The sequence below is a fragment of the Nicotiana tomentosiformis genome, chromosome 11 (genome assembly GCF_000390325.3).
Source record: "Nicotiana tomentosiformis chromosome 11, ASM39032v3, whole genome shotgun sequence".
In the NCBI taxonomy this organism is placed as follows: domain Eukaryota; kingdom Viridiplantae; phylum Streptophyta; class Magnoliopsida; order Solanales; family Solanaceae; genus Nicotiana; species Nicotiana tomentosiformis.
Window position 1 is genome coordinate 9,724,924 of NC_090822.1, and position 17,466 is coordinate 9,742,389.

Here is a 17,466-nt window from a genome sequence, read left to right on the forward strand (position 1 = left end):
AATCTATTTTTCACATAAAAACTTTCCGAAAAATTATACGAACTGCGCACGCAAGTCGAAGAATGATAAATAGTACTTTTTAAGGTCTTAGAATACAAAAATAAATGATTAAATTAAAGATGACATTTTGGGTCATCACACGAGTACATACCACATCTTACGACTCAAGATGTCGTAATTTTCACCATTCAATTTGCCACCCTTGTTCAAGTTAGCAATGATACTTTTCGATGCCATGTGTGTTATTAGAGACAATATTACAAGTTTAACTCATCAATACATACTGTAGTCAATTTATGCATGTGATTACACACTCAAGAAAATTAATTATAATATTAATTCTACATTTAGTATAGAATTGAAAGGTCACTACGTTTTCATCATCATCTATATCTAAATATTTTAATTAATATTAAAATCACTTCTTAATGTATATTTTATTTCAAGTCTCAATCCATTACAAAATAAAATAATAAATAATATATGTAACTGGTGAGACAAACAAAATAATTTAAATTTTATTAAAATAAAACATATAACAAGAATTTACATATTTTCTAGGACATACATGTACCGATCGAATACTAACTCTTGCACATATACACTAAAAGATACAGTAGGTCAAATATCATGATAAATCTCAATTAAAATTTCACTCCAAGCTTCTCGAAGAGAGTCCGTTAAAATAGCTAACGCGTCCCAATCAGTAATCTCTATGTAATTAGACAATTCAACACTTTTTTAACTGAAAAATGTAAATATGTTCAGGAATGGAAGAATCAGAGCCCATTTTAAATTTCTTAAACTCCCTAAATTTCTTTTCTCCTTCCCTTCGTTCAGCCCTTCGATACCTTAACTCATTGGCAGCGCTCTCGGGACATTCCTATTGACTTCAGACACCAAGTCTGAATAATACAACCTGCGATGCCGCATCCTTTTACACTGTCCCTTTGCTGAACTTCGAGAACTCCCACTTGAAATACTTCGAGCTTGTCCATGTCCAGCCATATCTGAAATAGGAACAAGAAAACACTTAGAACGGCTACAACCATTCATCGTGACAACGTATGTCACAATAACTCGTAGGAATATCTCAATTTAAGGGATTAAGACTAACTAAAATTTTCTATTTAAGAAAACAAGAGTTATTCACTGGAGAGGAAAAAAAATGCAATACTCAGTGAGGTAATACCTATGTGTTCAATCACTAAAACATGACCAAGAGATGAATAACCTTTCAGGCTAATATTGACTTGGCATATTCAGTCAATATATGTATATTAATCATGAAAGGACAATAGGTAGTTATATAAGTCAAAAAACTTTCCAAAGAAAGATACACTGATAACATGATTGAAAAAGAAACAAGCATTCAGTTAAATGGTTTCCATTTGAAATCCATGAACAACTTACGTGTTCCATACTCTAGCCATTTAATATTTTTATAGGCTTTTCATATTAAGTACAGAGATTCAAAGAAATTACTTCAAGACTCTTTGTTTTTGTCCCTTTACTTCAAGACAATCAATCATTGGCACACTTTTAAGGCATGAAAAACTTTGTTAATCAATTAAAACGAGTATTGTTAAACTCACCATCAAAATAATGACCCGAAATCGTACTCTGAATCTCTAGAAAATATTGTTCTTGTTCACAAGCTAAATGCCTTAACTTTGTTGTGTTTTTGTGTCACGGAGAATCTTTGTACTGAAGAAAAATATATAGAGAAGAGGAGATGAGAAAAACTGCCGATCACTGTTTTTTTGTTTCCACGCTCCCACTATCCTTTTAACATGCAGCACTTCTCATATTCTTTTGGCAGTTAATAAACTTTTTTGATAATTAACTTTCATCAGTCGGATCCCCGTAACTTAAACCCAATATACTACGATAACTAACCTAACTAATTTTGTCCTAAAATTTAATACTTGTTGAATTTTTGTTGTGATACTTGGCATCATCACATTGTTTTGCTTCTGCTATATTTTATATAAATAGGTTCCTTAACTCCAACTTTACCCGTGACATATTTAAAACGAAAAGATTAAAGAGTATAGTATCTCAATTCTCAACCATTCTATTAATATGGTCCGTGTATATAATTAAGTTCAATATAATTGTGTTTGTCTGAAAATATGAATATTCCATCGCGTTTAGTAATTTATTATTTATGCTAATCCAATTTGCATCATTACCAAGGCCGTGTATAGTAATCACTTTTCCCAAGGTTGTGTTCTTCTAATCTAACCCCTTAATAAACCCTCTCTAACCGCAAGAAACAGCCGCCGCCCATTTCCCATTCTCAAATCCAGCTGCTCTTTCTCATGTGAAGACTAATGGAAGTCTCAAAATTCAACACTTTTCACTTCCTTCCTTTACCTCCACTCCGTTCCTGTAACTCACTCTCTTTCTCTCTCTCTCTTTTTTTTTTTTTTTTTTTGTTCTTTTTTCAGTTTCCAAATTTATTTATCTCCATTTTCATACTCATATAATCCGTGCATTTTGATTCGGTTTTCTTTTTTTTTTTTCTTAAAGGGAAGAAGGAAGTGAAGTTGCCGCTATCGCCGTCTCCTCATCCAGTAATTTTCTAATTCCTTCTGATTCTTCTTTTTATTTCTTTATTTTCTTTTGAGATCATTATATTGTAGCCCATTTATGTGAACGTGTTTGACTAGCCACAAAATTTTAAGAAATAAAGAAAGAGTTTTGAAATTTATAGTCTAAAATAAATCATAGAAATTTTTGTGGCTAGAAATAATCCTGTGGAAAAAAAAGGAAAATTAAAGTTGAATTGTTATTTAAGTACAAATATTGAAATAGTGAAGCTATCCTGCTTGTAGGAAGAATTAAATCGAATGGCTCAAGGACCATTAGGCTCAGTGTTGCCGCTTGGGTTGGCCGCATTGGATAATGTGAATGGTTATGGATATACATGATTTTGATGGTAATTGTTATGATGGAAGAATAGTGTTTACAAAGGAAGAAGTAAAATGAGTATAGCTTAGGAAGTCTTTAGAAAGGGGAGCCCGGTGTACTAAGCTCCCGCTATGCGCGGGGTGCGAGGAAGGGTCGGCCGCATTAGGTCTTATGTACGCAACTTTACCTTGCATTTTTACAAAAAGGTTATTTCTGCAGCTTGAACTCGAGGCCTCCTGGTCACATGTCAGCAACTTTACCGTTGTACCAGCGGTCAGTGCTCCTCTTCCTTAGGAAGTCTTTACCCCCCCACCCCCACCCCCACCCACGCACACACAAAAAAAAAACAAATATAGAATATAGTTTGGGAAATGGCATAACAATAGCTACTACTATATTGATGAAAAGTGAAAATGTCTAGCAGTCAATTGTGAACCTGCGTATGGGGAATGGAGTAGTGGTTAACGTCTTGATGAAGTATACTTGGAATTCAGTTGGTTGAACGTAAAAAGAGAGTTGTTTTACTTATTATAAGCCTAAGCCTTAAAGTTTGCTCTAACTTGAAAATGGAAATAAAGTAGGTTTGTGTCTTTGCTAGTTCTTGCTCTCAGTGAGAACTGTTGGAAGCTAGAGAATCATTTTCCCAATTGAACGAAGTTTCACTTATCTGAACTTTGTCTCTCCAATAACAAACAATCTTAGGGAGAATCTTACCTGATCATATTTTGAGGAAGCTTACCTGATAGTATTGTAGAATCTAAGGAGAGTGAGTCCTTTGTTGATCAGCAATCAGTATGTTAAGCATAACATACAACCCTATATTATGAAAAGCTAATTTTCCTCATATATTAGTTTTGACAACTATAAAATTTGAGATAGCAACACGCTATAAGGTTGGATTTTGTAGACAACAAATATGACGCTTGTGACAAGATGTGATGAAGACATTTATGACCATGTTGAAGTCGACTTTCCAATTGATTGGATCCATGGGTACAGACAAGTTTAATATGAGTGTTGTTGAATAGTTGGAGAATTTTAAGGAGTTGCATCCAATATTGTGTTTCTAAAACTTGTCAATTAAATGGCGGAATTCTGTATGTAGAAGCATGAGAGATTTTTTATGGCTGTAAAGAAGGGAGAGATAAGGAGAGAGAGCTTAGATGGAAAATATTATGAAATGAAGAAATCCATCTACACAATTCAAGCACATAGCTCCATGTAAATGGTGTTCCCTTTGTCCTAATTTTCACGATTGCTAGAGCAGAGATCTATTTTACTATATTTGTATTAAAAATGATTTGTATAGTTACGATGCAAATGATATCGAGGACAACAAACATCTATTTGATGAATAGTCCTGGACAGCAACTATTTTAAAACATTTTTGGGGTGCAATAAGTGACACCAATGCTGTCAAGGAGTTTTTTTTGGTGCTGGATGGGGTGATGGGCTGAAAGTGCAGAAAATGACTGAGGAATATTTGGAAACAGTTCCACCTTGTGGTTGTGAGATGACTTGGAAGGGAAGGAACTAGAGATGCTTCGTGGGCCAGGGTACAACTGTACTTGTTTTAAAATATAAATCTTAAAAGTTATTGGTTCTCTGGTGTAATTTACATCATGTGTATGAAATAGATAGTATGATAGAGTTTATTAGCTCAATACAATAGTGAAAAGGTTTAAATGGATGAACTCCTCTTTTGTGATGTCCAGCACTATCCCAGTGCTTGGCTTCTGTTATTGATAAAACTGTTGCTTATTTATTTAAAATAATAAAAAGAGGGTGTGGCTTCTGTTATTGATAAAACTGTTGCTTATTTATTTAAATTAATAAAAAGAGGGTGCAGGGTGTCACTAGAGATAAAATTAGCTTCTTGAAGAATTTATCTCTTTATTTATTTATATAAATGTAAAAGCGTCTCCTTCTAGTTTTTCTTTTTTTGGGTAATAAAATTAGCTTAAAATGTATCTAATTGTGACCCTGGGAGAAGGTGTGTGTGTGGGGGGTGGGGTGGGGTGGATGATACTTGGCAATCAAAAAAGGAGTTTAGATCAGCTAATTTCTAATAGAGGGAAAAATATGTTCAAATGCATGTCACCAATGGGCGTAAAATTTTGGTTTCAGGAGGTTATTTCTCTCTGTTCATGTCCCAAAGTAAACACAAACGCTGTGGCTGTCCATGGCTATAGCCTATAATGTTACTTTTTTCATGCCGAATCCAAATAACTTCTGCAAATGGTATTTATCATTTTTGAGAAACAAGAGGGAGTGCTATATCACTGCTAGCAACAACTATTGTCAGTCCTTTTTACCATGGTTGAGAACATCTTGATATGAAGGTTTTTGATATAATGATAAAGCTGTCTAAGAGCTGGGGTAGATCCCTCTATACTTGAATCTGTAAAGGGAATACAATAAATCGTAGACCAAATTTGCTATGACTGCAATTGTTGACAATTTTTTCTTCATTCAAAAGCTAGGTAAATCTTTTCTGTGCCTAACTTCAGTCTCCTCTTTATTTATGTGTGTCAGTAAAAGATACAGTGTAAAAATGAACAAAAGAATTTCTTTCGACTGCTCTAATTGACTTTGTTCGACAATTTATTTCAGCAATTGACTGCTAGCGATGGAAACCACCCCTGGTGCTCTTCTTTAAGGCAATCAATCTGGAGGAATTCAACATTTTGTAAGTTGTTTAGCAAATACTGTGTTTCTGTGGAATGAATCTCATGAGTAGCTTCACATCATTAACAAATAAATCACTCAAGCAAAATATGCAATCGATAAAGTAGTGTATATTTTTTTTCTGAAAGAAAAGCCATGATCTAATTGGCGGCTGAATCATTCTGGGTGATCTGAGGCAAAGCATCCCCAAGGAATTGCTTGAGCTAATATGCCCGAAATTGGGTCCTAATCAGATTGTCTCCTCCTTCCTTTGGTATTTATGTAGACCTGTGCTTAGAAGCAGATAACTTCTGTTATACTGTAGTTCATTGAGAGTGGCTCCAGTTAAGCTTATGACTTGCTAATTAAAACAGACAATCAGAAATAATTCGAAATCTCTTAGAGATCTCAAGGAAATGAGACCAACCAAGCCAAAAGGATGAACAACCAGATTCATTAATATTCTGCATTTTGAAGTGACTTTGCTGATTTAGACTTGCCTTCACATGATTGGACTGCTCTGCCAATATTCCTACTATATATGTTGGATATTAAAAATACTAATGAAAAAAAAAGGTGAATGGTAAATAAGGTAGAACAAGTTGTTCGGATAGGAAAGATGACCTTTTTTTATAAGCTAGGAAAAATAAGATCTATTGAGTTTGGAGTTTTTTCTTCCAGTTTTTGTAGGAAATGTTGGTTTGATGGAGTGTTTGCAAAAATAGATATCTTTTTTGGAAGTTTCAAAACTCAGTTATCCAAATCTTGCAAAAATGAGTATTGACTTTTTGCAAGATTAAATCAACTGAGCGCATAAACTTCCAAAAAAAGGTTGCCTGCTTTGCAAAAGGTCCATCAAACAAACAGTTTTTGCAAAAACTGAAACAATTCGAAACTTAACTTTTGCAAAACTGAAGCAAACGCCACCTTAAATTTTTGTCTTGTTTGGTTTCAGAAGAAAAGGAAGGTTATTAATTAAAAAAAGGAAGTTGTAGTCTTCGGCTAATAGGGATGGCAAGCGGTGCGGTGCGGTGCGGGTTCTACATAAAACCGCAAAATTTCAACCCACCCCGCCCCGCCCCGCATAGCACTTCCACCCGCATCCACCCGCACCACAATCACACCCGCATCCACCCGCCGCGCCCCGCCCCGCTTCAGTTTTTATTTTTATTTTTATTATTTTTTATTTTGTTAGTTTTGTTTCTTTTTTAATTTTTTTGGCTAAAATTCTCCATGTCAGTTAAGAATTTAAGTTTGGGTGCAACTGCTTTGTTTAGTTTCTCCAATATATTGCATAGGATTAAAAGTAGACAAAGTCTAAAATAATAAGGATATCAAATTAAATTCTTTTTAAAAATATTTTGAAGTAGTAAAATTATATAAAAGTAGTAAGCAAACATGAAACTAATTTGTATGCATAAAGACTTGTGCGGCTTCCGTACTCCATTATAGATTAGTACACCATGTAATAAACCACTGTTAATCCTTGTAAATTATTTGTTATGAATTACTTATTAAAAAAATACGAATTAGGCTAATAAATTTAGGATTGTTTATTATGATACGAAGAAAACCTTTCTAATGCATACAAACATACTTTGACATGAACAATGAAGCTTAATATCTCAAGAGTAGACCGAAGACATCATTGAAATGTTGTAATTTTGTAAAAGATTTAAGCTCTAACCCCCACCCGCATAAGATTTAATTTTTTTTATTTCAGCCCGCCCCGCCCCGCACCGCACCGCACCCGCACCCGCATATGTTAAATCCCGTCCCGCCCCGCCCCGCATATATCTAAACCCGTCCCGCCCTGCACCCGTCCCGCCCCATTGCCATTCCTATCGGCTAACATACTCGGTAGATATCAATTTTCTTTGCTTGGTCGATTCTCTCTTCAGACATTAGAAGAAAAGTGACTCTGCTTTTGTCGACTTGATTGGTTTTCAAGAGTGTCTGATTTTCTCTGATGGATTATTCAATTGGGCTTTCCCCACTTGCTCTTTTTGTTCTATTTTTGTATATTTGATGTTGAATAGTTATCCCGGATTTCATCTGCTAATTAACTTTGCTTATTTTTTGCAGATGCCCTCCCAGGCGGTACAGTTTTTGGCACAAGTAGACAAGCATGTGTCTCCCTTCACTCTTTCCCCCAAGGAAAGAAGCGTAATAACAGTTATGGAAATAATAGCTTTTATAGACAACAAAGATCATTGAGGCACATTATTGCTAGGTCCGAACTTGCTAATACCAGCTCAGCTGGTGCTGCTTATCCACTGTCAGGTGCATTTCAAAATTGCTTTACCCACTTCCTTTGTTTGCTTGGAGGCTTCATCTTTTACCAAGATACATCTTCTCTTTTACAGGACTGGAGTTGAGGTCGAAAGTGAGAGCGATTTGCTTTTACGCGGTCACTGCTTTCTCTTCCATCTTTTTGTTCGTGGTCATGCTTGTGCAACATCCTTTTGTACTCTTGTTTGATCGATGCCGTAGAAATGCTCACCATCTTGTTGCCCGGACATGGGCAACCTTGACCATTACTCCATTTTATAACGTCGAGTTTGAGGGCTTGGAGAATCTTCCATCTCCAGATACTCCTGCTGTGTATGTGTCCAACCATCAGAGCTTTCTGGACATATATACATTACTTACTCTTGGAAGAAACTTCAAGTTTATCAGCAAGACTGCGATTTTCCTCTTTCCTATTATTGGATGGGCCATGTATCTGATGGGTCTGATTCCGTTGAGGCGCATGGACAGCAGAAGTCAATTGGTACTTTTTCTTTGATGTGATTACTAACACATATCCTCATACCTATGCTGGTTCTTTTTAAGTTATTCCATCATATGTCAACAGTTTTGACATTTTTAAATCGGTTTGAATCCTATTGGAAGTTTAAATTTCTACCTGCTTATTAGCTTTTATGAATTTAGGAATGTCTCAAGCGATGCATAGATCTAGTCAAGAAGGGGGCATCTGTCTTTTTCTTCCCAGAGGGTACTCGGAGTAAAGATGGAAAATTAGGCTCTTTCAAGGTAAGGCCTACGACCCAAAAACTCCCCCCCCCCCCCCCCCCCCCCCACACACACCAACACCTTCTCCCCCCACCCCAACTACCTTCTCCCGCCACCCCAGCCTCATCCCATGTACCTCCACACACCCAAACAAAATGGGGGAAAACTCACTATGTAGCTTGCACGAATGGAGAAAGTAACTAATGTCAAAGTAATTTTGAAGACCTTGATGCCTTAGCTGTTAAGAACAAGGCCTTAATCAACTCATGGAACCATATTCTGGTATTCTTTTTTATGGGTCATTGATTACAAGAATTTATAGTAAATAAAACTAGTGAAGGTGCACTGGCCTTCTGTTTAGCTCTTATCTATTCTTTTCCTTGCTGGTGATGCAGAAAGGTGCCTTTAGTGTTGCTGCCAAAACCGGAGTGCCTGTGGTTCCAATTACTATTACCGGAACAGGCAGAATAATGCCAGCAGGGCTGGAGGGTAGAGTATATCCAGGATTAGTTAAAGTTGTCGTCCACCGGCCTTTAAAAGGAAATGATTCAGATGTGTTGTGTAGCGAAGCCAGGAATGTGATAAAGGAAGTGCTCGTTCATCGAGGCTGAGGGATATATTCAATCTGTGATTTCGTTTATATTTTTTCACCTAAGCATCAGAAAGTTACAAGGATTTGGGGAACATGTGCAGAAAGGTATGCTTTCCTAGCGGATTGTCAATTTATAGTTGAGCTTCTATTCCATTAGTAGTTTGCAATATGAAAATTGTTTGTCTGGTCTAAAGACTTTCTTGATGGCGTCAAGTTTCCGCGTAATATTTTTACTAACTTGAATTCTGGAAAACAAGAAGTACGAGGTTTAAGTTAAGTTCAATTGTTGCAACTGATTGCTTTCCCTCTATTTCAAGCCTACGTTTGCAGCAACATGTTTCCTATGATGTCATCATTTTGATTCTAATCCCCATTGAGCACCTATTAGGTCAAAATTTGATCTGAAAAATAAGAAAGAAAAGAAACTGAAAATGTGTTGCTTTGCCCCCCCCCCCCCCCCACACCCGATATCCTAATGGAACCGTCTGCTGGTTATTTTCTTTTGGGGGGTGGGATGTTCATTATGTGTCAGTGCATCTCATTCTACCACTTAGTGATGTGGCCATGTGACCATGTTTTGTGCAAGTGATTCATGCGATGCCGATATATTCATTTGGTTTTCGGTATGTTTTCAACTACATTGTTTTGGTTCTTTGTGTTGGATGTTCTGATGTTTCCTGATATAAAGCTGAATCAGTTAATGATATTGTTCAACTGCCAAACGTACCCTTCTCAATTGCCTGATATTGCAAGTCATTTAACTATGCCCTTATTTCTGATTGTTTATACTGTCTTAATGATGCGTAATATGACCTGGCTCTTTTATCACCTCGGTCATTTTCACCTGAAATGCTGCTATACCCTCTTTAGCAGAACTTTTACATTGTGAGCAGTTTCAGTCGGGCTGAAGGATATGAACCTGGTTCAGTATACTCATATGCTTGGATGATATTTGTATCAATCAACTGAGAGATCTATTCAGAGTTGAAAGTGAACATTGGCTGTGTCTTTTTGTTGAAATTGGCAGCAGACTCCTTTGCTTGCCCTGCTCTTCTCAATTGCCGTTACGTCAGAAGGTTGCCTTTTTGCGGCGCCAACACTTAATTGTACTTGGCTGCCAATATTTTCCTTTTGAGTTTATGCTCGGTGCACTGACAATGTAAGAATTTTTGTAGTAAGTTGACCTACAAAAAGTGTGGGACGCTACGTCAAGCCTGAGATGGTAACCTAGAAAATAGAGTAGAAATTTGCTATAACTGGTTAAATTGCAGTAATGGTGTACATTGTTTTGCACTATCAGTGCGTAGAACTTGAGCTTAGACTCCATTCAAGTTACAATTTATTTGCCTCCGGTGCTGATATCAAATCAATCATAACATAACATTTGTTTTCTGAATACTCTTTTACTCATCTAACCATGGTAAATTATTGTGCGTTTTCACATCATTTATTACTTAACCATGGTAAAATATATTGATCTGCTGTAAATATCGGGCAAAATTTAACCAATTACATGATTAAGAGGACAAGGAAAAGAGAGAAAGGTGGAGAGAATGAATGCTTTTGTATTTAGTGGTAACTGAGATAGACCTTGTCTCTGTAGTCCAGAAGTACCTCAATTAGTACATTAATCAAGTGTTGCTCGACAAATTGCCATTGAAAATGTTTTCTTCAATTTGTCTCCTATCACCTGTTGTGGTAACGGAAATGGAATAACTCCAACTTGAGCGTAATTGATAACTCTTGTAATTAACAAAAGGCATTTATTCCACTCAAATATCTAAATTGTACAATAAATTTGTAAAAACTTAGTCGCTCGTATGAGGAACTCGAGGGCCGAGGTGGGGATAAGAGGTTGTTCAGGTTAGCCAAGGCGCAAGAAAGGAAGGCGCGTGACTTGGACCAAGTGAACTGCATTAAGGATGAAGAAGGTAGAGTTTTGTAGGATGAGGGGCTTATCCGTCGGAGATGGCAGACCTACTTCCATAGTCTCTTGAACGAGGAGGGGACAGGAGCATTGTACTGGGTAATTTGGAATTCTCCCGGAGTCGTTGTGATTTTGGGTACTGTAGGCAGATTAGAGTTAATGAAGTTGAGGGGGCTATGCGTAAGATGAGCAGGGGCAAAGCGACCGGGCCAGATGAAATTCCGGTGGAGTTATGGAAGAGTGCGGGCAAGGCAGGCTTGGAGTGGCTCACTAGGATATTTAATGTCATTTTTAGAACGAAGAAGATGCCCGAAGAGTGGAGGTGGAGCACGATGGTTCCAGTATACAAGAACAAGGGTGATATTCAAAATTGCAATAACTATCGGGGTATCAAGCTACTTAGCCATACTATAAAAGTCTGGGAGAGAGTGATATAGATAAGGGTGAGGAGGAGTGTGTCTATTTTCGAGAACCAGTTTGGGTTTATGCCGGGACGTTCGACAACAGAAGCCATCCACCTTGTTAGGAGATTGATGGAGCAATATAGGGAGAGAAAGAAGGACTTGCATATGGTGTTCATCGACTTAGAAAAGACGTATGATAAAGTTCCGAGGGAGGTTTTGTGGAGATGTTTGGAGGCTAGAGGTGTACATGTTGCCTATGTTAGGATGATTAAGGATATGTATGATGGAGTAAAGACCCGAGTGAGGACAGTGGGTGGGGACTCAGACCATTTTTCGGTTATGATGGGGTTGCATTAGGGGTCAGCACTCAGCCCTTTTTTGTTTGCTCTGATGATGAACGTACTGATGCGCCACATCCAAGGGGAGGTGCCGTGGTGCATGCTATTTACATATGATATTGTATTGATTGACGATACGCGAGACGGTGTCAACGCGCAATTAGAGGTATGGAGGCAGACCCTGGAATCTAAAGGTTTCAAGTTGAGCAGGACCAAGACAGAAAACTTGGAGTGTAAGTTCAGTGGCGAGACCCAAGGAGGGGAAGGGGAGGTGAGGCTGGACTCGCAGGTCATTCCTAAGAGAGGAAATTTTAAGTACCTTGGGTCTATTATTCAGGGGATGGGGAGACTGATGAAGATGTCACACATCGTATTGGGGTGGGATAGATGAAATTGAGACTCGCTTCCAGTGTTTTACGTGACAAGAAGGTGCCACCAAAACTTAAGGATAAGTTCTACAGAGTGGTGGTCAAACCAACGATGTTGCATGGGGTTGAGTGTTGGCCAGTCAAGATCGCTCATGTGTAAAAGATGAAGGTAGCAGAGATGAGGATATTGAGATGGATGTACGGGCACACCAGGTTAGATAGGATCAAAAATGAGGTTATTCGCGACAAGGTGGGTGTGGGCCCCTATTGAGGACAAGATGCGGGAAGCGCGGCTTAGGTGGTTTGGTCATGTGAGAAGGAGGAGCACAGACGCCCCAATGAGGAGGTATGAGAGGTTGACGTTGGAGGGCCTACAGAGAGGTAGATGTAGGCCAAAGAAGAGGTGGGGAGAGGTGATTAGGCAAGACATGGCGCAGCTTCAGCTGACCGAGGACATGACCCTTGATCGGAAGGTATGGAGGTCGAGGATTAGTCTAGAGTGTGCATAATAGTAGTATTGGCACGCAGTCTCGCTTTATGTTGGTAGTAGGTTTTTATGACTAACCGTTATTTTCTTTCATTGTTGATCACTTTAGTATTTTGTTATTTTTATTCTACTTTTATATGGCTTTTTGGTACTGTCCCTTCTTGTCTATATTTTCATTAATGTGATGCTTATGCTTTCCTGAGCCGAGGGTCTATTGGAAACAGCCTCTCTATCCTCACAATGTAGGGGTAAGTTCTGCGTACACACTACACTCCCTAGACACCACAGTGTGGGATAATACTGGGTATGTTGTTGTTATTATAATATATTCCTAAACATGAAATCTATCTTTTAATTATTTACTTGGAGAGAGGTGATTAAGCAGGACATGCCACATTTTCATCTTATCGAGGATATGACCTTGGAGAGGAGAGTGTGGAAGTCGAGAAGATGAAAATGTGTCATGTCCTGCTTACAAAAAACTTGGTTCTTTACCTTACTCCTTAAACGTGAAGTAATATTGTCACGACCCGAAATTCCTACCTTCGGGACCGTGATGGCGCCTAACATTTTACTTGCTAGGTAAGCCAATGTTAGAATAATCTTAACTATTTTTTAAACAAATTAAATTAAACGGAAGTCGATTACTGAAATAAAGTGCGGAAGACCATAACTACCGAATCATCAAAATACATCCCCGAATCTGGTGTCACAAGTGCATGAGCTACTAGAATAATACAAATAAAGGGTCTGAATAAAATTCAAGTTGTTTGAAAGATAATACACAGCTAAGATAAAGTAGAAGGGGACTTCAAAACTGCGGACATTGTGCAGTTATACCTCAAGTCTCCTCTGAGCTGAATCCGAGCAAGTCTATGGTACGCCGCTGGGACCAACTCCAAAATTCGCACAAGAAGTGCAGAGTATAGTATAAGTACAACTGATCCCATGTACTCCATAAGTGTCGAGCCTAACCTCGACGAAGTATTGACGAGACTATGACAAGACACGTACGTAAACAACATGTACAAGAATATACAAATACGAAGCAACAATAAGACAATAAATAACAATTTATAAATTGGGAGGGAACACGCAAAGGGGAATGATATAATAATTTCAGCAGGAGAAATGTTATGTAGCAGCCAATTAATTCATCAACAATAAAATGAGCAGCTGGCAATATGAAAATGGCACGGCACCACCCTTCGTGCTCTTACTCTCATTCTTTCCATTAATTGATAAATAAATAATAAGATTGGCACGACATCACTCTTCGTGCTTTAGCTCTCTTTCTTGCCATGTATTGATAAATAAATGATAGGATTGGCATGACATCTCCCTTCGTACTTTAACTCTCTTCCTCACTTCATAATTCAATAAATAATGATGTGAAACTGTCACGGCATCACCCTTCGTGCTCTTACACTCTTTGAAAATGGCACGGCATCACCATTCATGCTTTTACACTCTTTCTCACCATGATAAGGGTAATATAAATAATATAAATGGCACGACATCACCCTTCGTGCTTTTACACTTTTTCACAATATTCAACAATAATTAAATCAATAATAATTTCATGAATAATGATCAAATAATCAATAATAAACTTAAGCAGGAATATCTTAATTAAATAAGCAATTATTCACAATGAACAAATTCCTCCCTTTGACTAAACCACAACGTATAAGTACTTGTAACCTTAAATATACGTTGTACTTACACATTAAATCATATAGCAAATAGACAAACAAGTCCTACTCCCTCAAGTCAGGGTTAACCACGACACTTACCTCGATTAGTCAATACAAATTATAGGAATTAATTCCATATGAAAATATTATTTTTCCAACAAAATCCGAAATTGCACTCATAAAAATCGCCAGTAAGGCCCACATCTCAGAACCCGACAAAAGATACAAAACCCGAAAGCTCATTCAACTACGAGTCTAATCATATAAATTTTACCAAATTCCAACATCAACTCGACCCTCAAATGTTCAAATTAAACTAAGAGGTTTTCTAAATTTTCCAACTTAATTCACCAATTAAATGTTAAAAATAATTATGAATTCGGGTAATTTGACCAATATTGAGTTAAGAACACTTTCCCCGTTGTTTTCCTTGAAAATCTCCCGAAAATCACCTTTTACCGAGCTCCAATTCGTCAAAAATAGAAAATGGGACGAAGTCCCATTTTCAGAACTTAAACGCTCTGCCCATTGATTTCTTCTATGCGATCGCAGACCAATTTCCGCGATCGCGAAGAACAAAATAATTACCGCCAAAAAATGGCCTATGTGAACGCGGAGGCGTCCACGCGAACGCAGACCTCTACTTCTCCTAACTTACGCGATCACGGTTCCTCCCATGCGATCGCGAAGTACAAACGCGTGACGCCCAGTTGCCTCATTTTCCTCTTTGCGAACGTAGCCTAGCCCACACGTTCGCGATGCACATTTTCCTTAAGCTACGCGATCGTGGTTCCCTACACATGATCGTGTAGAGTAAAAATCTCCACTGCCCATTTAAGCCTACACAGTCGCGGACCTTTTCACGTGATAGCGTAGAAGAAAACCAGACTTGTGCACCAAAAATCTTCAGCAAAACACCAAGTCCAAAAATTGATCCGTTAACCATCTGAAACTCACCCGAGGCCCCCGGGACCTCAACCAAATATACCAACAAGTTCTAAATATCATATGAACTTAGTCAAAGCCTCAAATCACATCAAACAATGCTAAAACCATAAATCATACCCCAATTCAAGCTTAGGGAACTTAAAATTTTTTAACTTCTACATTCGATGCCGAAACCTATCAAATCAAGTTCGATTGACCTCAAATTTTGCACAAAAGTCATAAATGACATAACAGACATATTCAAATTTCAAGAATCGAATTCCGACCCCGATATCAAAAAGTCAACTCTCCGTTCAAACTTTCAAGCTTAAATTTTTATTTTAGCCATTTCAAGCCTAATTTAACTACGAATCTCCAAATAATTTTCGGACATGCTCCTAAGTCCAAAATCACCATACGGATCCACCGGGACCATCAAAACACCGATCCAACTCCGTTTGCTCAAAATATTGATCGAAATCAACTTAAGTGAGTTTTAAAGTACAAATTCACATTTTTTAATCAATTTTTCACATAAAATCTTCCCGAAAAATTATACGGACTGTGCACGCAAGTCAAAGAAATCTTAATGATGCTATTTGAGGTCTCAGAATACAGAAATAAATATTAAATTTAAAGATGACCTTTCGGGTCATCACAAAAATAAGCAGTAAAGTAAACACAATAATGTTTACATGGAAAATCACCCGGCTCAAGGTGCAAAAATCATGACCTACTACGTAGGATTTTTAACTTCAACTTCACTAGAATAATGAGCCAAATATATCGATTACAAGACTGTACCTCAATACTCTCCAGTACTCCCAATACAACTATTTGATTTACAAGTTACTGTAACTTATAAAGTAAACGTTCACTCTAACTTGCTAATTTTTTGTGACACTTTGATTACAACTCGATTTTCTAAAACACATTCACTATACTGACTCAAGAAGAACATAACACTGGTACTCGACTAGAGTGTGTAAAATGTAGTTCTTCAATTGATGTGCAAAAGGAAGATCCCAACAGTCCAGAAGGATAATATTTAAATTCACTGGACTCCAAGATTTTTTAGGAGTCCTATGCGTAATCAGCTTCTCGTTTGATAGGACTCCTATTGTTCCAAGGACTCCACAAGTCTTGGGACTCTTGTCTCTCAATTATTCATGCGTATCTTCTTGGGCAACAACCCTTATCATGTGTAGCAGTCTTCTTCCACCAAACTCGGACCTGGGTAACTTTGAGATAAAGTTACTGTTTTGCAAAGATGTACAACCATCAACCTTGAGGAGCTGCTCCTTAACCCCGAGGAGCTAGTCCTTAAACCCGGTAAAGCTACTACGTTGAGGACCTGGTTCTTTAGAACATTTCATCTGAACAAACTTTGTTAATCATCAAAATTTCAATACTCAACAAATTCTCCCTTTTTGATGATGACAAATTTTGTACATACTAGAACTAGGTAGTCACACCAAATCATGATTAACAAGCACATCACACCACAGGCAGACATATCCACACCAACATACACAACACCCCCAACTCTATCTCCCCCGTTTTGGCATCATCAAAAAATAATAAAAAGAAGTTAGACATATTAAGCACAGTTAATGAAAGATTCATAGTCATACAGACTACAACACACACTCAAGAATTATCAAAGCAAACAGACTAAGCTGATGATCTAACCATGTGCTAAGCATTAAAACATTATAAGAAAGGTCATTTAGCAGTGCCAAAATAAGCCCAGGGCCTTGTCTTAAACCATTAGAACAAAATAAATTAAACATGCTGCAACCTACTCAGATTAGAACAGAAGAAACAAAAACTAAAACATCATTGGGATAACAAAAGAAACTAAGGACATTGGGGGAAGGAACTGGTTCATGGGTGAGAGGTAGAACGGGTCAATGCTTTTACAAGTGTAACGACCCAACTTTTCGTTTTAAGAATTTACGCTCCGTTCAACGACTAAAGGTCTCGAGCAGATTCATAATATGTATTATGATCCGCGGGTGCGGTCAAGTTTGATTTTTCGGAAGATTCGGAATTAAATTAAAAGAACAATTCTCATTTTGAAGCTTGAAATGAAAAGAGTTGACTGGAGTTTGACTTTTGAGAAAAT

General features: G+C 37.6%; 1 protein-coding gene across 2 annotated transcripts; it reads left to right on the plus strand.

Moving 5' to 3' along the window:
* The first annotated feature begins 2,209 nt into the window (after window positions 1-2,209).
* LOC104085404 (1-acyl-sn-glycerol-3-phosphate acyltransferase BAT2, chloroplastic) lies at window positions 2,210-10,586 on the plus strand. 2 transcript variants are annotated; one of them, XM_009589419.4, is made up of 8 exons: window positions 2,210-2,394; window positions 2,536-2,579; window positions 5,530-5,605; window positions 7,669-7,866; window positions 7,950-8,356; window positions 8,518-8,619; window positions 8,994-9,295; window positions 10,061-10,586. In XM_009589419.4, the coding sequence occupies exons 1-7, from the start codon at window positions 2,337-2,339 to the stop codon at window positions 9,207-9,209; spliced, it is 1,101 nt and encodes a 366-aa protein (XP_009587714.1). In that variant the 5' UTR covers window positions 2,210-2,336; the 3' UTR covers window positions 9,210-9,295; window positions 10,061-10,586. The 2 variants fall into 2 exon arrangements, with proteins under 2 accessions (XP_009587714.1, XP_009587713.1); XM_009589418.4 differs by having other exon boundaries at window positions 10,064-10,586.
* The last annotated feature ends 6,880 nt before the right edge of the window (window positions 10,587-17,466 follow it).